This window comes from Crocuta crocuta, unplaced genomic scaffold (assembly GCF_008692635.1).
Source record: "Crocuta crocuta isolate KB4526 unplaced genomic scaffold, BGI_CrCroc_1.0 scaffold175, whole genome shotgun sequence".
Lineage (NCBI taxonomy): Eukaryota > Metazoa > Chordata > Mammalia > Carnivora > Hyaenidae > Crocuta > Crocuta crocuta.
Genome location: NW_027530988.1, coordinates 2,387,277 through 2,415,176, shown reverse-complemented (window position 1 = coordinate 2,415,176; position 27,900 = coordinate 2,387,277). Strand labels below are relative to the sequence as shown.

The following is a 27,900-nucleotide window of genomic DNA, read 5'->3' as shown; positions in this document are numbered from 1 at the left end:
TAAAAGGACATCTTTATTTTATCTGTGTACTTTAGTAAGCTTAAAGTCTGGGTCTCTAGCTGTTATCAGACAGAAAGGAAAATCAACATAGTTAACTAGGCATAGAGGAAACAATAGGCAAACAGAAACAGTATAATAAATTAGGACAAGGAACAGAGTTGTTGCTTATTAGCTTTGGCAATAGGCAAATATATCCAAAGCTACAAAATGAAACCTAGAAATAAAACATACTTAAGTATATTATCTCCCACCTCCAGTGAGCCAAGAATTGTTTTTACAACCTTTGTTTAAGTTGTAGGAAATGAGAGAGCTACATATGAGTATGGGAGAGATCTAAGCATCTTCCTGAAGAACTAGCCTTATATAATGCTGATCATTTTCCTAGGAGGTAAATAAGGTGTATATGGTAAAGAACAAAACAGATAAGGGTACACAGGGAAACATTTTCCAAGGTCATCGCAGTTAATGAATATTGAATGCTATATGCCTTTCTTAAGCAATATGTGTGGATCAGACCTTGAAGATGATCTATCTGGAAGTAGTCCATACCTCTCTTGCTCTGGTTAATCCCATCTGTCTCTGTTCGTAGAGAGTCTGTAGCAGAGAGCAGAAAGGCAGATATGGGCATTTATAACAAAAAGGGCAAATAAGGCCCTCTCAAACCACTTCATGAAGTTTATCAAGAGAGCAAATCACCACTGTGATTTTCTCCATTGCATGATAACGGTTCCAAGATTTGTACTAAGATCTGATACATCTGTGACAAAAGCTTTGTTGCTAATTATGGAACTTTCTACAACATCTGAGTGGCTTATGGTGATGATGAGGCAGAGTATTTAAAGAACTACTTTGAAGACCTGGAACCTAGGACTACTATGCCGAAATGTGCTTACCAGTGAGGCAGGATTCTTATGCTCCTGGGGAGGTGGCACTTAAATAGCTTTTTTTTTTTTTTTAACTTTATTATTGAAATTTTCAAAAAATACAGAAGTGAAGTAGTATAATAGACTGATGAGTACCCATCACCCAAATTCAACAAATAGCTCAGGGCCAATTTTTTTTCATTTCTTCTATCTCTCTGCCTCATCTCCACTAGATTATATACTAAAGCAAAACCCAGACAATCCCTTAACCCCTATTTCTAAATATTTTAGTATGTATCTCCAAAAGATAGACTATTTTTAAAAACAACCACAATAGCATTACGCCCACATACAAAAACTGTTAAGAATTCCTTAATATCGGGGTGCCTCTGTGCTCAGTTAAGCATCTGACTTTGGCTCAGGTCAAGATCTCATGGTTTGTGAGTTAGATCGAGCCCTGCTGTCAGCTCAGAGCCTGCTTCAGATCCTCTGTCCCCATCTTTCTGCCCCTTCCCTGCTGCACGCATGTGTGTGCTTTTTCTCCCTCTCTCAAAAAATAAAAAATAGGGGTGCCTGGGTGGGTCAGTCGGTTAAGCGTCCAACTTCAGCTCAGATCATGATCTCAGTTTGTGGGTTCAAGGCCCACGTTGGGCTCTGTGCTGACAGCTAGCTCAGAGCCTGGAGCCTGCTTCAGATTCTGCATCTCCCTCTCTCTCTGACCCTCCCCTGCTCACGCTGTCTCTCTCTCTCAGAAATAAATAAACGTTAAAATTTTTATAAAAATAAACATTAAAAAAAGAAAATGTCAATGTCCAATAGGTGTTCAATTTTCAACTTTCTTGTAAATGTGTGTGTGTGTGTTTTAATCAGGATCCAATAGGGACCATATGTTTATAGATGATTTATATGTCCCTTAAGTCTTTTTTCATCTGTACATTAATCCCTCCATTTGTAAGGATCTCAGGGATGTTATTTCCTCAGTGTTCCCTCTTGGAGCTTAGACCCTAATTTCTTGCCAATGAAAATAAAGGGCATTTGGAATATGAGAGCAAAATATTTACCTACCTTAGTATGTCCTTGGGCTCAATAGGACCTTGGCATGGAATAAGAGCCTAAATATCTTCAAAACTTGGGCCATAAAAGTTAACTTAAAAGGCAAGACTGGACTTTGCATGTAGAGCTCCTTTACAAACCTCCCTTCTTATTCCCATGCCTTCTTCCTCTTATTGCCAACATATCATAGTCCCATAAATTTATAAAGCATTATTCTAACCATCTCTAGAGAAGTTCATGTGGCTTTTCCTAGTTCAAGCAGTACCTCTACCCAAAAGATATATTCCACTGAAATACTTTCATGGAACTTTTGGGGATGTCAGTTGTGTCTATGCACTTAGTGCACACTGGCTAAGATCTTTCAGTTTAAAGGTATTCACTACCATGTGACCTAATTTTTAAACCCCAAACCAGGAAGCTAATCTGATAGTAGGAAAGAATCTTTGAAATTGAGACCATTCTGGAAAATTGTGAACATTTGGTTACCACACTTGAAACCCGTATCATTCTCCACTGGTTACATTGTATCACCTTAAAGGAGACCAAAAAGGTATGTTGTGCACAGGCCCAACCCTGTAAGTTTTTTATACACAGGCAAGTTAACTAGCCAGGGCTCACCTGCTGGACTGGTAGCTGGAAACCAGGAAGACTCTCTAGTGGGGTTCTGCTTTCCCTCTGACCTGAAGGACAGAATTGGAATGGTGAAAGACAACTTCCTTGGGCAGTTCTTTGACAATGTTATTTACAGGTCAGGGATTAAATAGGTAGGTCTTAATCTGTAGAACACTACTCAAAAGGGAAAAAGACTTAGCTAAGCAATTTGAGAGGCAGGTTATAAATGCATTCTTTCCCTAACTTCTTTCACCTTGAAAATCTTCATTTTAGTATAGATGTCAATGGTTGAAGCTCCATTTCTTTGGGAATGACATTTAACATACCTGAATTATTGGGGGTAAGGGCTCTTGTGTGGACTGAATCCCCACCATTTAGGGATGGTCTGAAAGAAAAAATCCCCTGTCCAGAAGAGGTGGGTGAAGGCCTAAGAAGGGGAAATAAAAGCATCAGCAAAGAAAATGAAGGTAAAGATAAAAAGCATATTTAAAGGGAGAGCCTATGTATTTAGACAACACAGGAAACAAATCCCCTGCCTGCAACTAAAAATAATTGGGATGATATAAGACAGTACTATTCAATGCTCTCTTGTTTACAAGGTAGATTTATAAATGTTAGTGGTATCAGCCAGTAGAAATAACCCCAGGGGTGTTGGCAAAGTGTCAATGTGAACAGATTCCAAGTAAAAGGAAGCATAGTGTTACTTACCTATAAGATAGGCTATGAGTAGAAGCTGGCGAAGGGGTTTCTGGAAAACATAAAAGTCAACCTGTGAGAGAACCCATGAACTGGAGAAGAGATTCATTCAGGTATACTTGGGGCCAGGGCAAAGAAATTGGGGACCAAAGATTTTCAGTGTATATGTTAGGCTTAGGGAAAAATAACAAGTGAAAAAGCTCACAAATCACCTAGCGGTGTCTCATAAAGGTGTTTTCCTCCGTCTCATGAATTTGTGGGCCAGGATCCATTAATGCCTTGATGTGCCCTAATGTATGTGTGCCTTGGTTTCCCCTCTAAGATGAGGATTACTAGGAAGAATGACTAAAGACAAAGGGTCATTAAATTGGTTAGGAGTGACAGCAAAAATGGTGGCATAAGGACCTCCAAAAATTTTCTCCATAAGAGGAAAGAGAAAACTGGCAAAAATGGTCAGAATCAACTCTTTCAGAACTCCGGAAATTAACATAACAAAAGGCTTGCAGCAGTCTGGAGAATGTTTATTCCAGAAAAAATATCCAAATGAAAAAGTAAGAACAGTGAATTTTGTGGCATTTTAACTTGCTTCATTGCCATTTCTCCTCTATCTCCATGCCTGCCTTGAAAACCAACATTCTGGCAGTCACTGCGGGGATGGAATGGGGTTGGAACTCTCAGTCTCATTCCCAGAGAATGATCATTTGACCTGTCCAGTGATTTGCTGAAAGACTCTACTTGCAAGACCGCCTTTATATGACCTAACCTGGTGCACAAACTCATCAGGACTTAGAGCTTAGAGTTTACCATGTATGAAAAGTCTTTTCCCCAGGAGTGTTTCTTGTAAACAATTAGAAGCACTCCTTTGGGTTGCCTGGGGATGTGAATACAAATTGAAGCAAACAGTAGGCTAACCAAAAAATAGATGGAAGGGATGGGGAATGAGTTGGTGAGAACTCTGAAAACAAGACAGTCTTGGGATCTAGACCATGTGCATGTGCAGGACTATATGCATGCTCAGAAAAGACCTGAAAAGGCCTTAATCTCTTACCTTGAGGTCATACAAACAGGATGAAAGCTAAGGCACAGTTGTCAATTGTCTGGCTAAGTGCTAAAACTGAACCCCAACACACACATGCAGAATCCTTCAGTAAAGACTGAGAGACTTACTGGTTCCAGGTGTTTAAGGGAAATCTCTGTCCCATCATTAGCTGACCACTAAGCTAACTGAATAGAGACTTTGGTGGCCTCACATGACAATACAGATTTTTTTTTAAGTTGATATGCTTATTTTGAGAGAGCGTGAGCAGGGGAGGGGCAGAAAGAGAGATAATTCCAAGCAGGCTCTGCACGGACAGTGGTGCTCAAACTCACAAACCATGAGATCATGACCCAAGCCGAAATCAAGAGTCAGACGCTTACCTGACTGAGCTAGCCAGGTGCCCTGACAATACAGATTTTATAGAATTAGTTTTAAAAAGTCACTAACCAACCATAAACAGCAACATCAAAAAACCCTGGGGAGGGGGAATAATTTGATTCTTATAGTTGCTCTGTTATATTATTTTAAATGTCCAGTTTCCAACAGAAAATTATGACGTATGCAAAGAAATAAAGTATGACCCATGTAAAGAAGTAAATCAATCAATAGAAACTGTCCTTGAGGAAGCCCGGACATTGGACTAAGCCCAGACTAGACTTTTTTTAGACAAACACTTTAAATCTGGTATTTTAAATATGTTTAGTGCTTTAGGAAACCATGTCTAAAGCACTAAAGCATGAGAATGGTGTCTCAACAAATAGAGAATACTAATAAAGAAAACATATATTTAAAAGAACCAATATAAATTCTGGAACTGAAAAGTATAATAACTAAAATAAAAATTTCACTAGAGGGGCCCATCAGCACACACAAATAGAAGAAAACAATGAGCAAATTTGAAGCTAATTGTGATTGTATAATGTGAGGAAGAGAAAGAAAAAATAATGAAAAATGAACAGAGAGCCTCAGAGACCTTGGTGAAACACCGTCAAGTATATCAACATATGCATAATGGGAGTTCTAGAAGAAAAGAAAGGAACAGGGCAGAAAGAATATGAAGAAATAATGACTGACAACTTCCAAAATTAGATGAAAAAAAATTGATCTACACATCCAAGAAGCTCAACTAACTCCAAACAGGATATAGTTAAAGAGATCCCTGAGCCTGGGTGGCTCAGTCGGTTGAGCGTCCGGCTTCGGCTCAGGTCATGATCTCCTGGTTTGTGAGTTCAAGCCCTGCGTCAGGCTCTGTGCTGACAGCTTAGAGCCTGGAGCCTCCTTCAGATTCTGGGTCTCCCCCTCTCTCTGTCCCTCCCATGCTCATACTCTGTCTCTCAATAATAAAAACATAAAAAAAAAAAAAGAGAGAGAGAGAGACATCCACACCCAGACACATCATAAACTACTGAAAGCCAAAAAAAAAAAAAAAAGAAACTTGAAAGAAGTCACTTATAATATGTAAGCGATCTTCAATAAAATTAGCACTGATTTTCCTTCAGAAACCAGGGAGGCAAGAACACTGGCAGATAACATATTCAGAATACTAAAAGAAAGACTATCAACCAAAAATTTTAAATCCAACAAAACAATTCTTCAAAGATGGAGAAAGGAGCACCTGAGTGGCTCAGTCAGTTGAGTGTCCAACTTTGGCTCAGGTCATGATCTCACAACTTGTGAGTTTGAGCCCCACATCAGACTCTGTTGTCAACACAGAGCCTACTTGGGATCCTCTTCCTGCCCCACCAACCACCCCTCCTCTGCTCACACTCACTCTCTGTCTCAAAAATAAATAAACATCAAAGATGGAGAAATTAAGACATTCCCAGATGAACAAAAACTGAGAGAATTCATCACTATCAAACCTGCCTTACAAGAAACACTAAAGGGAATCCTTCAGGCTTTCAAAAAAAATTTTAATGTTTATTTATTTTTGAGAGAGAGAGAGAGACCGAGCATAAGCAAGGAAGGGGCAGAGAGAGAGGGAGACCCAGAATCTGAAGCAGGCTCCAGGCTCTGAGGTGTCAGCACAGAGCCTGACATGGGGCCAGAACCCACAAACCATGAGATCATGACCCGAGCCGAAGTCGGACACTTAACTGACTGAGCCACCCAGGCACCCCCTTTCAGGCTTAATTGAAAGGACACTGGACAGTAACTCAGATCTTCACGAAGAAATAATAAAGAGCACTGGTAAAGGCAATTACATAGGTAAATATAAAAGTGCAAGTGTATTTTTGTTTGTAATTTTTTTCTCCTGATTTTTAAAATATGTATTCATTTTTGACAGAGAGAGCATTAGCAGGGGAGGGGCAGAGAGAGAGGGGGACAGAAGATCTGAAGTGGGCTCTGGGCTGACAGCAGAGAGCCCGATGAGGGGCTCAAATTCATAAAACCATGAGATCATGACCTGAGCTGAAGTGGGACACTCAACCAATTAAGCCATCAAATGCCCCTCTGCTATCTGATTATAAAAACAACTGTATAAAACTGTAACCTTGTGTTGATGAGTATACAACTTATAAAGATGTAATTTATCATAACAGCACAATTAAATGGAGAGAGAATGGTGCTATATAGAAGTGTAGTTTTTGTATGCTATTGGAACTGCTTGGCATTAATCTGAAGTATATTGCTATTAATTATGATGTTAATTGTAATTCTCAAGAAAATAACTTAAAAATATAGTAAAATAAACAAGGGAACTAAGATGGTGCACTAGAAAATATTTAACATAAAAGAAGGGATAATGGAGGAAGTGAGGAACAAAGTAGTCATAAGACATATAGAATAGAGTAGTGAAAAACTACTCTGTTTAATACACAGTGAAGAAGCCTGATTCCCCTTCAGGCTAACACAACTGGCACCTTTTAGACCTAACTTCTACTGCCATCTTGTGGCAATTTTAAAAATCCAAATCTATTTGACTCCAGTTATCCCATCTCTGTCTTTCTTTCTTTATGTATTTTGAGAGAGACAGACCACAAGCAGGGGAGGGGCAGAGAGAGAGAGAGAAGAGAGAGCATCCTAAGCAGGCTCTGCACTGTCAGCAGAAAGCCTGACATAGGGCTTGATCTCACGTGAGATCAAGACCTTAACTGACTGAGCCACCCAGGTGGCCCATCCCCTATCTCTTGACCAGAGGTTTTCAATAACTTTCTATAGCTCAAAAAAAGTTTCTCCTTATCAGTTTGAGAACAGATATAAAGTAGTAATATATCTCTGGATACCTGGAATCAGTGTCTGGAAAAAACAAATTGCTTTATATTATGCACAGAAAATGCATAATGGTATTATACATGCAGAGAAAACCGGAAATCTGCTGGTATCTGTACAGAATATGCTGGTTCTGACCCTTTCCCGACCCCCTTCTCACCAATATATGAGTCTCTGGGAGTACTTCTTCCTTGTAGGCCTCTGATTCCCTGATAGACAAAAAATAAACATCAATTAATAAATATATCCCCATTCTCTGGCTTCAATATTCTTTGCTATTTCTCTATGTCTGCACATTGACCCATATGTTGTTCTCCCAGAATGGGCATATTAGTCCAAGGAGGATCCACACTTTATTACTTCCAAAATAAATTGTTACTGTTAATTCAATCCTTAAACATTCCCACTACTTTTACCCCATTTATTCTCTGTGTTAGCTTCTAACATCAGGTCTGCATTGCCAAAAGAAAAGTCAGGCATGGCATCAGATAATTTATACCAAAACCAACATAAGCTTAATATTTTTGCCATAAATCTTTGTTTTCATTTATTTTATTTTATGTTTTTATTTATTTCTGAGAGAGAGAGAGAGAGAGACAGTGCAAGTAGGGGAGGGTCAGAGAAAAAGGGAGATACAGAATCTGAAGCAGGCTCCAGGTTCTGAGCTAGTTGTCAGCACAGAGCTCGACGCAGGGCTCAAGCCCACGAACTGTGAGATCATGACCTGAGCTGAAGTTGAATGCTTAACCGACTAAGCCACCCCGGCACTCCTGCTTTCATTTAGCAAAGCAAAGATTTCTCTGGGAAGAGAAGGTAAGTATTACTTACTTGTCCCAAGCTACTAAATCCAGACATTCTGTAAGGGACAGACTCCACTGAGGAGGACCGACTGTATAAGGTGAGACAGAAAGAAAACAAACAAACCTGGTGTTAAACTTTATGTAGACCTAAAGTCTCTTTAGTCCCTATCTCTGCCATATGTAGGTATTTCTTTCATATTCCAACTCTTGCCAACAGTTTTAGTATGGCTGTGTAGGCTCTGTACTCACCTGACCACTTGGCTGCTATGCTGAGAACTTGGTCGTGGAGTAACTGAAAAAGAATAAAGTGAAGTATGAAAAGTTGCCATTAATGGTGTGCCCTGCCTTGTCTAGCCGATCTGTCACAAGTGGATATCTGGTTGTATGATCTTTTCATATCATACACAAGATTAGAAAAATCACATTACAGTCTCTGAGAGGAAACTATCTTCCATATGTGAAAAGGATATTTATTCACCTCACACAGATATCTGGGCAAAAAATGTTCATTACCTGACTGTGATGGAGAAGTAATGCCTACTGGTCGAGGTGTGGCTGACCTGAAAGGAAAAAAAAAAAAAAAGAAGCAGAAGTTAACTGCCCCTAAGAGGATCCATAAGATCACTGTTTATAGAAATAACAGCTTACTCTCTGAGCACACAAATTGCTTGCTATCATGTATTACAGGTATCACCACAAAATATGGAGGCAAAGTTTCCATACGAGACTCCTTGGCTCTCTAATTTCCTAAGTGAAATCTTCACTACTGCCTGTAATAGTAGAAATTTTGAAGTCCTCCTTTATTGTTTTCCTCAGTGCCTACCAAGTACTTTCAATTTTACATGTATCTATCCATCTGTTCATCCATACATAAATCCATCATTCCCTTACTCCCTCCATCCCCTCATCCATCTCTCCAACAAGCATTTATTTAGTGTTTATATGTCCTAGATCCTGAGATTAAAAATACAACTAGAATATGGTTCCTATATGTGAGAGGTTGGAGAGATAAAGATAAGTAAAAGCAATGTTTAAGTATTATAATTGGTACATCAGAAGTACGGAAACATGAAAAAACACTAGACTGTAACTTCTGTGGGTGGATGCAGGAGCCATGTTTCTTAACACACCAAAACAGGGCTGAGATAAAAAATCATTTAATAGTTGGTAGGGTACGGACATTACCAATTAAACTAACTGGTGATGTGCACCCAACACCTAATGTGGTACCTGATAAACAATAGGCACTTAATATTTATTGAATAAATGAATAATAGAATATTGAACTCTGCCTAATGAAGTCCTGACAGAGGAAATGACATGTGAATTGAATTTTGAAGGATAAGTAGGATTTCATAAGTGTGAACATTACATTCAAGACTTTACTTGAGCACTTTTCAGTGAGTAACTGGAGAAGTGAAAGATAACTTCATAAACCATTTCCTCCACCTTACAGCCCACACAGGTGTTGCAGCCAAGAGTCAAGAAAGAATAACAATTTTCAAACAGGGCTAGAATGGGGCCTGATAAAACTGACCTGCTTCCTTGGTACCAATTTGGAGATTCCTGTAGGTGAAAAAAATGGGAATGAAGGAAGCTGCAGCTCAAGGAGTCTAACCAATGAATTGCTACTTGCTAGATAACTAAGCTGCAATGTCCTCTAGCTGTTGTTGCTAAGATTCCTGGTAGGAAAAATAAAACAACAACAACAACAACAAACAGCAGCAATGTTTCCCTAGCTTTGGCAGAATAAAAATTTAGTTACTCTTCATAAAAACACTTTGGGAATCCTAGAGACTGATATATGTGGGAAAATATGGAGAGTCCATGGAGGAGGGAAAGGAAAATGGCAGGATACAATGTGCTAGAATAGTTTCAGGAGTAGGATCAATAGGAAAATTATATAAATACAAAGAAAATTCTTAGGAAGAAAGAAACGTCTAGGAAATGGAGCTGAATTGGAGGAAGAGGAAGGATCCTGAGTAGTCTTGGGATTCTTAAAGAGAAATTTTGAAGTTACAGTAGACGTTTCTTCCATAAGAGAGCTTCCCAAATGGTATGCCCTGACTCAATGATGTTCGAGAATGGGTTAACAGTGCTACATGTTGATACTTTCAGTCCAAGGTCTTCTATGGCCTCAACTATTTACCAGAGTGTACTTGTACAAATATTATCAGTTATTTGTGCTATGATGTGAAAAAATGGTTATGAAACAGTATTCTACATAGTCAGTTGGATATATGGGAAACATAGGAGAGAAAATAATAGTAAGGAAAATCTGTATCATTCACCTTTAGGATGGCAAGAAATTTCTTCAGTTCTCCATTCTCCTTCTTTAAGACTGACAGCTCTCTAGGCAAAAGATGGAAATAATCATCTCCAGCGGGTCAATGGGATAAAAACCCTGTTTTTTATTGTTAACATCTAGTTAATGCTTACAGAGAGATGCCTGCCACTGTACAAGATATTTATATCAGAAATCTAGGGATTCAGGAGCCAGGAGCTGAATTTGATGGCCAGAAGAATCAGGTGGACAAAATAAGCAGTCACTTGGTATGATTTCAGAGGAGTTTACACACAATTCCGTTTCCCTGCCACACACACCCCTGGCCTGCTGCTGTCTGAAAACTTCCATCAAGGATTCCATCTTTTAGCTTAAGATTTCCAAATATGCCCTCCCTAGAGGTAACATCTGAGGTGTTGTCTCTCATCTTTATACTGAAAAGCTATGCCCAATTTCCCCAAAGAAGCAATTTTTGACAAGGAAGTACAAGAGGAAATCTATAAGGTGAGGAGAGCCCCTTGAGAGAAGAAAGAGAAAAACAAAATGGAGATTGAGGGGACCAAAAATTACGTATCTGATTTACTCAAGACAAACATAAACACACATAGAGCAATTTTGAGGCTTTGCAACCATAGGGCTGCAGGTTCTCTGAAAGAAAAAAAGCTCCCTGGTGATTTGATTTGTCACTTACTTTTCCTGGCTGATCACCGTCTGCTGTGCCTCCTGCATGGCTGCTTCTAACTTTGTAATTCTATGCTTATAAAAGGCGATGAGGAGATCTGTTTGTTTCTTCTGGAAACTCCACACCTACTAGGCAAAAATAGGTCTTTGACACACACACACACACACACACACACACACACACACACACACACACCCATAACTCCTTTCCCCTTACTTCTGGTAACAAAGGGAAATCTACCAATTCATCCTTTAATGATCATTTTCTTCTGGAGCATCTGGTCTAACTCATGTCTCCCCAAAACTAGAGGATTCGGCACTAGGGAAAGCCAAAGCTTCTCATTTCCAGAATAATGGCTTCTTAATATCTTTAAAAAAATTTTTTTTAATGTTTATTTATTTTTGAGACAGACTAGCATTAGCAGGGGAGGGGCATAGAGACAGAGAGGGAGACACAGAATCTGAAGCAGGCTCCAGGCTCCGAGCTGTCAGCACAGAGCCTGATGCAGGGCTAGAACCGAAGAACCATGAGATCATAACCTGAGCCCAAGTTGGACACTTAATTGACTGAACCACCCAGATGCCCCACTTCTCAATATCTTCATGAGAATATTCAGGCACAGTAGAACGGCCCTTTAAAATTACAATCTTTCATTTTGCACAAGAAGAGTGATACTCAAAAAGGTTTTTAAGCTTAGAATTGGTTCTAATCTAACCTGTCTACTATTAGTTTGGACTCAGCTTCCACATTCCTAGCTATTACAGAGCACTGGTAACCAATTTACTTTCCCTGAGACACACACGTGGCACTTGCAGCCTGTTTATGCTGCTATAGTAAAGGAGAAAGAAACACAGGAGGAGATTACCTATTCCTGAATTTTATTTCTGGGCATGGGCAAATAATTTTATCTTTTGCTTTGTTTTACCATTTGATATACTGATGTGCCTATCAGGGGATTACTGAATCAGAGCAAAAGTTAATATTTAGAAAGTGTTTTAGCTTTGTCAGGCTCTACTTTTGAACACACAGCAGTGTTTATGTCTCATCTGTTTCCTCCCTACTCAGACTATAAACCTTTGTCTAAGGTCCTTCCTTAGATCTTGGTACTTTTGTCAGTGAAAACTTTTTGTTTTCACCTAATTTGTGAGTTGCTTTTACCACCTTACTACAGAATTGTACTTACAAGTTTATAGGGGCGCCCGGGTGACTCAGTCAGTTGGGCATCCGACTCTTGACTTCGGCTCAGGTTGTGATCTCACAGTTCTGGAGTTCGAACCCCATATTGGGGCTCTGTCAGTGCAGAACCTGCTTGGGATTCTCTCTTTCTCCCTGTCTCTCTGTTCTTCCTCTGCTTGTATTCACTCTCTCTCTCAAAATAAATAAATAAACTTTTAAAAAAAGTTTATATAGCCTCTACCCTCTTTCCTTTCTACTCACATGCAAACTAAACTAATTCTAATTAAGATTTCATTATAGTTTTCTTTAGTTTTTTTTTAACATTAAAAAAATTTTTTATTTATTTTTGAGAGACAGAGAGAGATGGAGCACAAGCAGGGGAGGGACAGAGAGAGGGAGACACAGACCAAAGCAGGCTCCAGGCTCTGAGTTGTCAGCATAGAACCTGATGTGGGGCTCAAACTCACGAACTGCAAGATCATGACGTGAGCCAAAGTCAGACGCTTAACCAGGTGAATCACCAGGCACCACAGTTTTTTTTTTTAAGTGGTTGTTTTCATAAAAATAAAATGTGTTAACTTTTGAAAATTTGAGGAGTGAAGATATAGGAAAAGTTGCTCAGAATCCCAGGAGTTACCTAAAATAGCGAGGGGTTGGGGAGCAATAGATGTTACAGATAAATGTAATGTTTAGCTAAGAGACAGTATCCCAAACATCTTAATCCATTCTTGGGCCAAGAAAACCTAAATCCTCCCATAGACCAGTTATTCTTCCCTTAGAGATCATCAAAGGTCCCATTTGTCTCATAAAAAGTTAATCATTTTAACTTACCAAGCTCAGTCCTCAAAAAGGATAAGAAAAAGATAAGGGGCAATTGGGAATCTCCTCTCGAACTAGAACACATGACAGATGGCTGTTTTAAAGGAAAGAAGAGAAAAAGAATTCTCCTTTTAAGTCCCTCACTTTGCCATCTAAATAAACTGATTGTTTGTTTGTTTGTTTGTTTGTTTTATTTCTAGGAGAGAGAGAGAGAGAGAGACAGCGTGAGCAGGGGAGGGTCAGAGAGAGAGGGAGTCACAGACTGAAACAGGCTCCAGGCTCTGAGCTGGAGGTCAGCACAGAGCCCGACACAGGGCTCGAACCCACGAACCGTGAGATCATGACCTAAGCGAAAGTTGGACGCTTAACCGACTAAGCCACCCAGGCGCCCCTAAATAAACTGATTTAAACTACTCCCCTCCTGATAAGCACCCATGAGTACACATTACTGTGTTGTCTTTCTAGATTCTTGAGGAAGAAGAATTTATCCAACCCTAATTTGTACTTTAATTCAAATCAATAGCAAATCTGTCTAATTTTCCAGTTTTCCCCATACTTCCAACTTCACCACCATGTGTTTTTTTCTGAGCTAAAAGAACTTTGATCTGTTTTTTCTTTATTTATTTTATTTATTTTATTTTTTATTTTTTTTACAAATAGTTTATTATCAAGTTGGTTCTTTATTTATTTTAAAAAAATGTTTTTTGAGAGAGAGAGAGAAAGAGAGCATGCGCACACATGAGCAGAGGGAAAGGGGCAGAGAGAGGGAGAGAGGAAGAGAGAGAGAATCCTAAGCAGGCTCCATACTCAGTCATACTCAGTGAAGTGAGGCTTTTATCCCTGACCTTTGGGATCATGGCCAAAGCCAAAATCAAGAGTTGGATGCTAAGCCGACTGACCTAGCCAAGCTTCTCTGTTTTTTCTTTTGATTGAGAACTTCTTTTGCCTGTTCCTCTCCCAGACTTGCCCACCTCCCCCACTCTGTACATAGGAATTAGATCCCCCTTCTGCAACTCCAGGAATCCAGAATAGACTTAGTAGGGCCTTTTGCCTAGACCTAAGCAAGCCTACTTACCCAAAAACTGAAACGCGAATCCTAGATTTGACCATTCCAAGAAGAGGAAAGACAAATCCAGAAAGCAACCACTAGCAAGAGGTGTTATAGGAGAGGAACACATGCTTTTGCCTGATGCTAGAGAACAAATGTTTAGCCTATTTTGAATATACCCATCAAAATTGATTCTAAAGCTAACTCAGGAATGTATTTCAGTATTTAAGAAATCTTGATTGTTAGCAAACTCACTACTCTATCTCATTCAAATTCCTCAGCCTCATTAAAAAAAAAAGTTTGGCTTCTTTTTTTTTTCCTAAAGAAGGACAAATTTTACTTACTTATTTTCTAAATTGGGATTATTTTGTTAATAACATAGAACAGATAGTAATAAAAGTAGTTCTGTTGATAACATAAATGCTGTCTAGATGATGACAAGTATTAAATGCTGTTTATTTTATTGGAACAATGTATGAAACTACCTACTTCTAGACCCAGATTCCTTTTCTGTATTTCCATACTAGGACCAGGTAAGGGTATTCTGGTCTTCAGGCTCTGGATTCTCACTCCTTTTAGAATTGGTAACATGGAACATAATTTTTACTTTATTTGCTGAAGACAGTATTTTAAAACTTCAGTTCTGAAATAGGTCCAGTTAATGACCAGAGCCTGGAGAAAGCAAGGGAGAAACCACTAAAAGATATAGAAGAAGGGGAAGCTTGGTAGTTTATTATGATAGGACATAAGATATTTTGGTCCAATGTGGGGTGTACATTTTGCTAATTATTTTTTAAAACAAGATTTTTGTTTGTTTATAAAAACTGATATATACTATGGAAATGAATATGATCTTGACCAACTTTTTTGTACTAAGAATTGATTTCCTAAGTCTTACTTTTAAATGACAGAGGATTTTTTAGTTGAAGATTTATATTCCCATGCAATTTTAATGTTTTGAATATTTGTAAAGATGTTGCTAAGTTTTAGATTTTTTAAAATATTTATTTATTTTTGAGAGAGACAGAATACAAGCAGGAGAGGGGCACAGAGAGAGAGAGGATACATTATAGGAAGCAGGATCCAGGATCTGAGCTGTCAGCACAGAGCCTGACACAGGGTTTGAACCCATGAACCATGAGACCATGACCTGAGTAGAAGACAGATGCTTATCCAATTGAGCCACCCAGGTGTCCCAAGATGTTGCTAAGTTTTACAAATTTACTTCAAAGGCATTGGTAAACTCATTATCTACCTTTGATTCTCAAAACCTATTGGTTTGTCCATCTATCTTTTATGAAACTGACTCCCTCATAGTATCTAAAGGTCTTAGTAATTTTTTTAACTTTATTTATTTCTAGAGAGAGAGAGAGAATGAGTGGAGGAGGGGCAGAGAGAGAAGGCGAGAGAGGATCCAAAGTGGCTCTGTGCTGATGGCAGAGAGCTTGATGAGGGACTTGAATCCATAAATTGTGAGATCATAACCTAAGCCAAAGTCGGACGCTTAACCAACTGAGACACCCAGACTCCCCTAAAGGTCTTAGTATTTTAAATTATATCTCAAGGTAATCATACTGTTGAGAAAATGAATTTTCTCTTTATGGACATATTCCATCTAAAAAAAAAGAGATAGGAATGATAGAATTAAATATTAGCATTTTGCAACTCCTTAAAAAATTTTTTTTTAATGTTTATTTATTTTTGAAAGAGAGAGAGAGAGAGACAGAGTGCAAGCAGGGGAGTGCAGAGAGTGATGGGGACACAGAATCTGAAGCAGGGTCCAGGACCTGAGCCCTCTCAGCACAGAGCCTGACATGGGGCTTGAACTCAAAGACCGCAAGTTCATGACCTGAACCGAAGTCAGACACCCAACCAACTGAGCCACCCAGACACTCCAGCATTTTGCAACTCCTAATTACTTAACGGATCAATGTAAAGTTCATCACTGGCTACCATCACACAAAAGAAGAGAGAGAAGACCATTATGTACCTCTTGGTGGAGCACAACACTGCTATAAAGTAGTCTTGCCTCCTACCCACCCCCAATCAAATGATTCTGATTAAGCAAATACAGAGCACAAACAAGCATTACTAAATTATTCCACAGGGATAAAATGAGCAAAATCCACACTGGGGAAAACTCTCTATAAGACAAAAGACCATTTTCTTCAGTACTAATAAAAAAGAAACGAGAGGAAACTTATAGTTAAATAGAAACTTGAGACATTAACAACCAACTGAACTATATAGACCTTATTGAAACCCAATTCAAATTATTTAAAATAATTATGAACAGCTGCAGAAATGTGAACTCTGATTACTGGATAAGATTAGGGAATTTTTATTAAACATTTTAAAATATTTATTTATTTTTGAGAGAGAGAGAGAGAGACAAAGACAGAGACAGAGACAGAGCACAAACTGGGGAGGGGTAGAGAGAGAGGGAGACGCAGAATCTGAAGCAGGCTCCAGGCTCTGAGCTGTCAGCACAGAACGTGATGTGGGGCTCAAACCCATGAACAAGATCATGGCCTGAGCTGAAGTTGGACGCTTAACTAACTGAGCCACCCAGGCACCCATGAGTAGAACTTTAAAGAAGACATACAAATGGCCAGTGAGCACAGGAAAAGATGCTCAACATCATTTGTCAAGAGAGGAATCCAAAACAAAATCAAAATGAGATACCACTTCACTGCACTAGGATGGTTATAATAAAAAACAGATGGGAGTTTATAAGAGTTGGTGAAAATATGGAGAAATCAAAACCCTCAAACACTGCAGGTTAGTGTTTATATTTAGAATATAAAATAGTGCCACTACTTGAGAAAACAGTCTGGCATTTTCTCGAAAAGCTAAACATAGAGTTACCATTTGACTTGGTAATTCAACTGCTACATATATATCCAAGAAAAATGAAAATATGTGCCCCCACAGAAACTCACACACAAATGTTAATAGCAGAATTATTCATAATAGCCAAAAAGTAGAAACAACCCAAATGTCTCTCAACTGATGAATGAATACATGAAACATATACCCATTTATATAACAGAATATTATTTGGTCAAAAAAAAAAAAAAAGGAGTGAAGTGCTACTGAAGTCTTAATACATGCTACAATATAGATGAACCTTAGAAACATCATATTTAGTGAAGGAAGTCAGTCAGAACAGATCACACATTAATTCCATACTTATAAACTGTCCAGAATAGTTAAACCTACAGGGATAGAAGGTAAATTAGTGATTGCCTAGGGCTGGGGAGGGTGGAGAGGATTTGGGAAGTGCCTGCTGATGGATAGAGAGTTTCTTCTGGGGGTAATAAAAATATTCTGAAATCAGGTAGTAGTGATTGCATAATTATGTGAATATACTAAAATCACTAAAACGCAAACTTCAAAGGGGTAAATTTAGTACATAAGGTACATGTCTATAAAGCTGATATTTAAAAGGTAGACAGGTATTTTATACTTCCCTTTGAAAATAATTTAAAAATACAAACTTCTTTTTACTTATATGATCTTTGATTATTTTCCTGTAGCTTTGTGACTTTCCAGAATCTACTATGAGTTCTCCACATTATTTTTTTTTTAGTATATGTGCTGCTGAAGCGAGCACTCCACATTATTATTTTTAATTTTTTTACATTTATTTATTTTGAGAGAGACCGAAAGAGAGAGCACAAGTGGTGGAGGAACAGAGTGGGAGAGAGGGAGAATCCCAAGGAGGCTCTACACTGTCAGTGCAGAGCCCAATGTGGGGCTTGAGCCCATGAATTGTGAGATCATGACATGAGCTGAAATCAAGAGTCAGATGCTTAACCTCCACATTATTCTTTAAACTAATACAGTACTTTACAACTTTAAGAATACTTTCATAACATTATCTCACTTGATCTTTATAAGAACTAAAATGAGTATTATTATTTCACATTACATGTGAGGGAATATGAATGGTTCAAAGAAACAGTTACAAGATAGCAGGCAGATATGGTCTCAATATTTCTACTTCAATAGTTTTCCCAGTATTACCCCCTTACCATGCTTCATATACTATATTAAAGGAAAACCTCAATTTTTTCTTTAATAGAAATAAATAATAGAAAGATTATTCTATTCATTCTTTCAAAAAATATTTACTGAATCCTACTGTGTTCCTGGTACTGTGTTAGGAGGTTACATAAAAGATGAATAATATTAATACTGCCCCATCCTCCTAGGACAACACAAATGAGCAAACAGAAAATTATAATACAATATGGCAATATGGTATTATATTGTAGGTACTGTGTGTACTTATCCCTATATATGCTTGGGGACATAATTTCTAGACAGATGGAACAGCATGTACAAAGGTCCAGAAGCAAGAAAGAAAATTATTTATATAAACAATTAAAATATAATCAATATGTCTGTATTATTGGGGTTGGAGGGAAAGGATAAGAGGTGAGACTAAAGGGATAAGCAGGGACCAAAGCAGGCCTGGCCCTATGGGCCATATTAAACGTTGGACTTTATTCTCAAAGCAATGGTTGTTTTGAATAGTTTTAAGTAGGGAAATGAACTAATCATACCTATATTTAGAATGATTTCTTGGCCTTGATATGGAGAATTGATAGGAAAAGGAAAGACTGGACGTCACAAAAACTGTTAGGAAGCTACTATAGTAATTCAGGAGAGAAACGATGATAGATTGAACTAGAAGGCTAGAGATAAAGTAGAGACATTTAAGTATTTTAGAGAGACAGAACTAAGATGATTTAATAATGGATTGGATATGCAAAGAGAAAAAGGAATCAAGAATGACTCCTAGATTTCTGGTTTGGTCGTTATGTGGATAATGATTTTCATCTACCATTATAGAAACAGGAAGAGTAGCCCATTTTCCTGTGTGTATTGGAGGGTGGGCAGGGTGGAGGGTGTTAAGAATACTGAGTTTGGCTTGGGACATATGGAAGATTAGTGAAGAAATCAAGTCAGCAAATGGATATATGTCTGAAGGGGGGGGCACTGATGATTTCTTCTTGAAACATTTCTCTTTCTTAGTTTCCTGTGATATCACACTCTCCTTGTTTCCTCTCAGTCACTGCTGTTCTTTGCTAACTTCTCTTCCTCTTCCACCTAATCACCGGATTTTGAAGGGGCTCCTCTGGGTGATCTCATCTAGTCCCAAGGCTTTAAAAACTATCTATATCCTAATGAGCTCTGTACTTAGAGCTCCATCCTTGACCTATGTCCTGAGCTTCAAAATGGTAAATTTATCTGTCTTTGTGATTTCTCTTCCAGGAGTTCTAAGAAGCATCTATAACCTAATATCCAAAATGGTATTTTCCCTCAAATGGTCTTCTCAGCCTTGGTAAAGAGTACAATCGTCTTACTCAACTGTACAAGACAAAAACCCAGACATCTTCTTTGATTTCCCTCTTTTTCTCATCTTCCACATCCAAATCAACAACAGTTCTTCCTAGAAAATATCTCAGATTTGACTACTGCTCTCCATTTCTATTGCTACCATTTTAGCTCAAGAAGTATTGCTTAGATTTCTCCTATAGCCTTTTATAGTCACCCTGCTTCTACTCTTAACTTCTCTATGATCCATTCTCCACTCAGCAGCCAGATGCTCTTTTAAAATTAGAGAATTTTAAAATTTAAACCAGTGGGTGGCTCAGTCGGTTAAGCGTCCAACTTCAGCTCAGGTCATGATCTCACAGCCTGACTTTGACAGCTCAGAGCCTGGAGCCTGTTTCAGATTCTGTGTCTCCCTCTCTCTCTCTGCCCCTCCCCCACTCACACTCTGTCTCTCTCTCCTTCAAAAATAAATAAACATTAAAATATTTTTTAATAAAATTATATATCAGATGGCTCAGTCAATTAAGTGTCTGACTTCGGCTAAGGTCATGATCTCATGGATTCATGAGCTCAAACCCAACATCAGGCTCTGTGCTGACAGCTTAGAGCCTGGAGCCTGCTTTGGATTCTGTGTCTCCCTCTCTCTCTGCCCCTCCCCTGCTTGCTCACACTCTTTTCTTTCCCTCTCTCAAAAATAAACATCCATTTAAAAAAATAAATAAATAAGGGGCACCTGGGGGGCTCAGTTGGTTAAGCATCCAACTTCGGCTCAGGTCATGATCTCACAGTTTGTGGGTTCGAGCCCTGCATCGGGCTCTGTGCTAACAGCTAGCTCAGAGCCTGGAGCCTGCTTCTGATTCTGTGTCTCCCTCTCTCTCTGACCCTCCCCTGCTCATGCTGCCTGTCTCTTTCTCTCAGAAATAAATAAAACATTAATAAAAAATTGGGGCACCTGGGTAGCTCAGTCAGTTGGGCGTCCGACTTTGGCTCAGGTCATGATCTCACAGTTTGTTGGTTCGAGTCCCGTGTCGGGCTCTGTGCTGACAGCTAGCTCAGAACCTGGAGCCTGTTTCGGATTCTGTATCTCTCTCTGTCTCTGACCCTCCCCTGCTTATGCTATCTCTCTCTCTCTCAGAAATAAATTAAAGAAAAAAACACTAAAAAAAAATAATAAAAATAAATAATTAAATAAATATAAATAAAATTATATATCAGATAATGACATTTCTGTGCTTAAAACCCTACCATGACCTACAAGTTCCTATATGTTCAAGCCTCTCACTGACCTTACCATGAATCACTCCCCCCCTTCCTCCCTTCCAGCCTTAAGGCGCATTCATTCATTTAACAAACATTTCTCGTTTACTTAAATTGTACCAGGTACCTCATTAGCCATTAGGCAATACAAAGCTGATACCTGTCTTTTAAAGGTTTTGTTTTATTGAGAGACACAGACAAAGAACAAATAAAACACTTTCACAGAGTTAAGAGCAGGTGGGATAGGATTACAAAAGTCAGTGCAAAAATGTGCCTACAGGAATCAGGTAAGGGTTTACCAAAGAAGGAACCATTAGTGGTATGCATTTGAAAGATGGCTAGTTATGGATAAGGGTATAGTCTATGACCTAGGATTAGAAGAAAGCTCACAGGTCTATAAGGTGCTCTCCAATCCCCAAAGATAGTTTTATGTAGAGGTAAGAATTCAAAACAGGTAGTGTGATTAACTATTGGTCATGGAGTAGGACAGCAGAAAACAGCTCTTCCAGGTCATTATAGAGATCTGGGATGATTAAAACACAGGTGGATATTTATACCAACATGCCATTCATTTATATAATAATTTTTGAGTGTCCACTGCATATTAAAAATTATCCAAAGAGCTGGGTATATAAAAATAAAAAAAACCCTACCAAATCCCTGAATTTATGGGGCCTACATTTTAGTGCAGGATTCAGACAGTAAACAAGTATATAATGTTAGAGGTAAGAGCTATGATGAAAAATAAAGCAGGGTAAGATAGTAGACAGTGCTGGAGCTACCATTTGAGATATGAGAGTCAGTAAAACTCTGACTGAGGAAGAAAAATTTGAGCAGAAGCCTGTATGAGGCAATCCAGAAATTACTTGGATCAGTTGTTCAACTTCACAGACTAGAAAAACACATTTTCAGACATTGCTGACTTTACCAAACTGGCCCTTCACTAAAGTGATGATTAACTGGCCCTTTCCATTTATTTTATCTTGATTATTTGACCATGTGTAATTGGCTCCTTGATTAGGCAGGTTAGAATTCAGACTACATATAATTTCTCTACTGATCATTAACTAATCCTGGGTTTAGTTATTAACCAAAGGTCTGCTCCTTCTCTGGTTCATGTGACCTTGTTTTCATTTCTCCCTGAGTCTCAGCTAGATTTTATCTCTCCATAATGTTAAATAGTATCTCAAATATGGTGGCTCACCCAAGCAGCTAAAAGCAGAATGAACTGAAAGCCTAATCCTCCTTCCTTTATTACCAGGGTTAGAATTGAGGGCTGAGACAACAAAGAAAAATTAAATCTACTATCTTCAGCCAGAATATGACAACGGATCATCTTTATGCTTAGGAAAAGAATACACTCATAGGAATGGAGAAGAAAAACTGTGATAAAATCTCAAGAAACATGNCCTGGGTAGCTCAGTTGGTTAAGCATCTGACTATGGCTCAGATCATGATCTCACAGCTCACGAGTTCAAGCCCTGCCCTGGGCTCTGTGCTGACAGCTCAGAGCTGGGAGTCTGCTTCGGATTCTGTGTCTCCCTCTCTCTCTTCCCTTACCCCACTCCCTACTCGTACTCTCTCTTTCTCTCAAAAATAAAATAAAACGTTAAAAAATTTTTGTATACATATAAAAAAAGAACTGGAAACTCAAAGGGGAAAACCAAAGTTTTCACAATTTGGAAACTCTCAAATGGCTATTCTGTCTTCTCACCACTTCCTTCTACATTCCTATGGTTCTTGACCAAGTCAACGAAATGCAAATATATCATGCTTTAGGGAAAGAAAACTATTGGGGCACTTGGGTGATTCAGTCAGTTAAGCATCCAACTCTTGCTTTTGACTCAGGTCATAATTGCATGGTTCATGGAATAGAGCCCCACATTGGGCTCTGAGCTGATGGCATGGAGCCTGCTTGGGATTCTCTCTCTCTATCTCTCTCTGCCCCCTCTCCTGCTTGTTCTCTCTCTCTCTCAAATTAAATAAAATTTAAAATAAATTAGTAAATAAAAATTTTTAAAAAGTTAAGAAAAATATATTTAAATTTTTTAAATGTTTATTTATATTTGAGAGAGAGAGAATCAGAGACAAAGCACAAGCAGGGGAAGGGCGGAGAGAAAGAGAGACAGAAACTGAAGCAGGATTCAGGCTCCGAGCTGTCAACACAGATCCCACTGTAGGGCTTGAACTCACAACCTGTGAGATCATGACCTGAGCCCAAGTTGGACACTTAACCAACTGAGCCACTCAGGCACCTGAAGAAAAGTATTTTCTAAAATTCAGGCAACCAACTGTAAACACTAAATAAAGAATGAAATATATATGCATTACTAAAAAAGGTTACTGAAAAATGAGAACAGGGACCAAGAAATCCCTTCTTCAACATAGGTCTTTAAGCAAAAATTTGAGAGCTAGCCCACTAAATCCACTGATTGTAGGTTCAGGCCTATATATCCAAAGCAATTTTTATTTTTATTTTTTAAAATTTTGCTTTTTTTGAAAGCAATTTTTAGAAGATTCATTAATCTGCACTAAAGATGATAAATCTCTTAGAACCTTCTTTATTCCTAAAAATTACTTACCATAGCCAGGAAGTATAAGGCAGGATATTAGCTACATAGTGGTTTTTACAGCCTATCACAGGTTTGGGGTCAGTAAAAAAGTTAACTGTTGAGATCTGTATCATCAGGAAAGAAAGCAAACAGAACAGCCAATTCTCTCCGTTGTGTACAAATGCAGTCTAAAGAGAATCTTTGATTTAAAAAAAAAAGATGCAATTAGAATTTGCCTGGAGAATCTGATTTTCTTCACTTTTGCGTCTCATACCTGAGAGATGTGACTAAAATACTGCAAAGCTGTCTCCACAGGACTTTTGAAGTATATCTTTTCCTGAGGTTTCAGCTATAAAGAGAATAAGACAAACACTGAGCATATCCACAACAGAACGAAATAAAATACCAGCAAATATGGCAAAGGATGTACTGCAGCTTCCTAAAGCACAGGGTACTATTTCACTATGTTAAATATGAGGATGCTCACGACTGCCCTAGGAGATATAGACTATATGTTTTAATCCTCCTTACCTCGTGCTTCTATAGCAACAGCCACAAACAATTCTGTCTGCTGTTTACCCTTTTTAAAAAATATATAACAATTGCCATCTGCAAGTGTTTTTTCTTCTCTTTCTTTTTTAAAAATTTCAGTGCTTAGTCACTCATCAACTGTACTCTTTATATACTTCCCACAGGCCAGGAATGGGATAAGATGGTTTGTGGTAGGAGAAGAAAAACTTACATTATCAGAAAGAGCCAGATGCTTGCAGGCAGTTCCACAAACAGCACATTTTTCTAAGTGGGGGAAGGGAAAAAAATGTTCAGTTCTTATGGGCAAGAGGTAAGTTAGAGTATTTTTGTGCTATGAAAGGACATCTTGAGCTCTGTTCTCAAAATCAGTATTTCCAAACTAGTATGTTGATGACAAGTAAGGCTTTTACACTGTACCTCTACCTATTTCTTCTTTATAAATTCTCAATTTTCTTCTGCAGATGNAAAGACTATTAGAGTACATTTACGAGAGTAATAGGAAGAACACAAGAGTACCAATGCTCTTTTTCTCCCCACCTACCTGACAGTAGGCACACTGTAGGTACTATAAGAAACTCCATTACTCCTGCCCGGTTCTCACTTTGCTAATATTCTTGGAACTTTCTCTGAAGCTCTCCTGCTCTCATTCTCTAATTAATCGAATCCGAAAGATGTAAATATTAAAATTCCTAACATTTAAGTTGAAATTTTAGTAGTGGTGCTAGTAATTAAGATAAATGCCACATCAAGAGAAAATATCACATGACGTATGCTTTACCAAGACCAACATCTTCAAGGTGAGCTGCTGTTACCATAGTAAATGGTTTTGTTACATTAGCACATAACTTAAAAGGGTCATGAAATCCAAAGAGAGAAAAAAATCTTCTCCAGTAACCTTACTCTTCTCTCCTTGAGGACTAAAGGCTTTTCCCAGCTTTCCCTCCATATTATTGCCAGAGTGAGCTAGCCAAGTACAAGTCATTCTTCTATTTAAGAAAAACACAAAACAAAGAAACTTCCCCAGTTCTTCATCACTGAAGGATGAAGTTCAGGCCCTTCAGTTTTCTATATAATACCCTCCCCTCATCTGTCCATTGCCTGCCTCTTCAGCCTCATCTCTTAACCATTTCTTACTTTATTCTCTATGCTCTACCAGTCCCCTGCAGTATGGTTTTATAAGGTGGTATGCATGCCCTTACACATGATGTTCTCTTAAACTAAAATGATCTTCCCTGCCTTATCCACTTGGCAACTCCAGTTATTATTCAAAATTCTACTGAGGCAACAGCTCTTCTATGAAATCTTCCCTAATTAAAGCACCCTATCCTAAATCCCTCTTCTGGGCTATTTCTATACCTTGTAAGTATTTTGGCATTAAAAAAAAAAACTCTTAAATTCAGGTCTAATTTCTAGACTTAACAGCTGCAAGAACTTGGTCAAATCATCCTATCTGAACTAGTCCTTTATTTATAAAATGGGTCTACTAATAATTACCTCCTGGAATTGTGGTAAGGCTACATAAAATTTGTACATGTGGAAAATATTTTTTAAACTGCAAATGTATCACTACCACCACCGCCACCACCATCATCATGATCATCATTTCTAATCAAATTAATTTCACAAGCTAGACCACTTCCCATTAGAATGACTCTTGTTATCAACCAAACTTTCCCCAATTCCTATTCATTACTGTTATTTTTTTCCCCTTTCCTCTAATTCGTCTGATAACCTTGGCTTTCCCTGCTACTTGTCAAAACACTGACAAGTACCTTCTGGTGTTCAAGTAATAGATATTCCATTTGCTAAATCATTCTTTATTAATGAGTACCTCAAATTTCCATAATCAACAGTCTCCTACTGTATCTATACCACCTTTGGCCCAATATGTGATTTTTATCCCAAGCCACACAGAGAAATGGCTAATAATTATTACTAGGTTAAAAATATTTTTGCCTGAATTTAAAAACAGTTAAGTCACTCACCCAGAGTCACACACTTTTTACAAAAAATATGGCCACAGCTGGTGACAAAGAAATTGTCTCCATCTTTTCGGAAACACCAGTTACAGTGAAACCAATCCATTCTGGAACAGATAAAGAGAAAGATTAAAAATACCCTGGAGCATAATATAATTATAGCTATTCCAAAATCTACGTAACAATGTTTGCTTAGCTTCTGTAATCTTTTGGGGATGTAGGCACTATTACTGTGGGTATTCTTGTTGGTTGTAAGAAGTACATATACCTCTGAAGTGAAAAAAGCAGACTGCAAACTCTATTTTACCATTTTTTAAAAAGAAAAAATATATATTTAGAAAAGTATATATGTATATATTTATATTTAGAAAAGTAATGGGACAATGAGGTTTTTTTAATGGTGAGATTATGGGTATTTGTGTGTGTGTCACCTTTACGTTTTTTTTGTTTTGTTTTCCAAGTTTTCTAGATTAATTCACATACCAATTTGTAATCGGGAAAAAAAAAACAACCTTAAAAAAAAAAAGAACTGTCATGGCACCTGGGTGGCAGTCAGGTAAGCATCCGACCCTAGATCTTGGCTCAGGTCATGATCTTACTGTTTGTAAGTTTCAGCCCCACAACAGGCTCTGTGCTAATGGCATGGAGCCTGCTTGGGATTCTCTTTCTTTCTGCCTCCCCACCTCCTGCATGTGCTCTCTCTCTCTCTCTCAAACTAAATAAATAAATTAAAAAAAAAAAAAAAGAACTGTTTATTTCTTTCCTAACAGCTCCCTGTGGTACAGTGAGATGGAACAAGGAGGAAGTACTGGACCAAATAAAAGAAGCTCTCATATTAGCCACTTGGAACATATTTTATATAAGGAAAACATGGTTTGTGAATGATAACGCTGTCTCAGCTTGTACACTTTCCCTTCTACTCTACAGACACTCAGAATCATAGATCTGGGAGGGGCTTCAAAAATAATTTCACATTTTGCCCAATCCCATCATTTTTCAAAAGATATACTTGATGTTCACTGAAATTCAATGACTTATCCAAAGTTCCATCTTTAGTTAATGCCAGCTCTAGGATTAGAACCTGAGTCTTCTTACTCCCTGTGTCAGGTTCTTGCTACCACATCAGGTTCGCCTTTGTGTTAGACATGGCACCCAGACATCCTATATTTTCTGTCAATACTAATTCCATATAATTGGTGAAATACATAATTATGTAAATGTGACTTTGTAAGATTTTTAAATGAAGAAATTGACATATTAAAAATACATAAGTGAGCTTATGAGCTGTGATTAGTTCATACATACACACTGAGCTGTGATTAATTCATACATATAATGAATTCACATGTTTAATTCCATGAATATGTTATTTAAGACTATAATATTAGTTTGGTTTCCTTTAAAAATACATTAGGAAAATAATCGAAACAGAAGGTAACTTTTTTCCCCACCCAAGTTTTTCTTTAAAAAAAGTTTTTAAGTAGTTTATGGAGAGGTTTGCTTAAAAGAATGCTGGCTAGTTTGCACGACACTTTTAACATTTTTAACACGATTCACAGTAAAAAACTTGCTGAATAATCAGTTCAATGCAAAGGCTTTATACAGAGCCATGCATGAACTTTAGGTTTTGATTTATTGCTCACAATACACACAAACTTCTACCAGGTGAGTCTGAAGTATTGCTGAAAAGGCCCCACTATCTATACTCTACTTTGTATAAGGGCTGCAACAACAATTTTAATCAAATAGGTTGGCCCTTATAAGAAAGGCAGTTAAGGGTTTGTGAGAGCAAGGCTTGCCGGTTTCCGAGGGGTGAGGAGAATTTAGCAGTCTCAAGACAAGAATTCTTTTCTAACTACATTCCCTGCCCGCTTGACCGCCAAAATCTCATAAGCCCTGGAATCTCACCTAAATCATCCAGTTCTCCTCACGAAGAGCTGGAAATGGCGG

General features: G+C 38.1%; 1 protein-coding gene across 2 annotated transcripts; it reads right to left on the bottom strand.

Moving 5' to 3' along the window:
* Positions 1-12: 12 nt before the first annotated feature.
* Positions 13-27,900, bottom strand: RNF212B (ring finger protein 212B). Of its 2 annotated transcripts, XM_077770410.1 has the most exons (15): positions 27,859-27,900; positions 25,957-26,057; positions 24,183-24,235; positions 23,715-23,789; positions 11,252-11,367; positions 10,568-10,628; positions 9,814-9,842; positions 8,790-8,836; positions 8,526-8,568; positions 8,305-8,365; positions 7,637-7,685; positions 3,237-3,276; positions 2,855-2,955; positions 2,535-2,596; positions 13-594 (listed from the first exon to the last, which is right to left on the bottom strand). In XM_077770410.1, the coding sequence occupies exons 2-15, from the start codon at positions 26,054-26,056 to the stop codon at positions 529-531; spliced, it is 903 nt and encodes a 300-aa protein (XP_077626536.1). In that variant the 5' UTR covers position 26,057; positions 27,859-27,900; the 3' UTR covers positions 13-528. The 2 variants fall into 2 exon arrangements, with proteins under 2 accessions (XP_077626536.1, XP_077626537.1); XM_077770411.1 differs by lacking the exons at positions 10,568-10,628; positions 11,252-11,367.

Excerpts from the sequence above, each read along its gene's own strand:
- RNF212B (XM_077770410.1), bottom strand. The coding sequence starts at position 26,056 with ATGGATTGGTTTCACTGTAACTGGTGTTTCCGAAAAGATGGAGACAAT. Across the intron at positions 3,277-7,636 it reads TCCCAGAGACTCATATATTG|AAACCCCTTCGCCAGCTTCT; the intron begins GTGAGAAGGGGG and ends TATGTTTTCCAG. Across the intron at positions 2,597-2,854 it reads CCTTACCCCCAATAATTCAG|GTCAGAGGGAAAGCAGAACC; the intron begins GTATGTTAAATG and ends TCTGTCCTTCAG.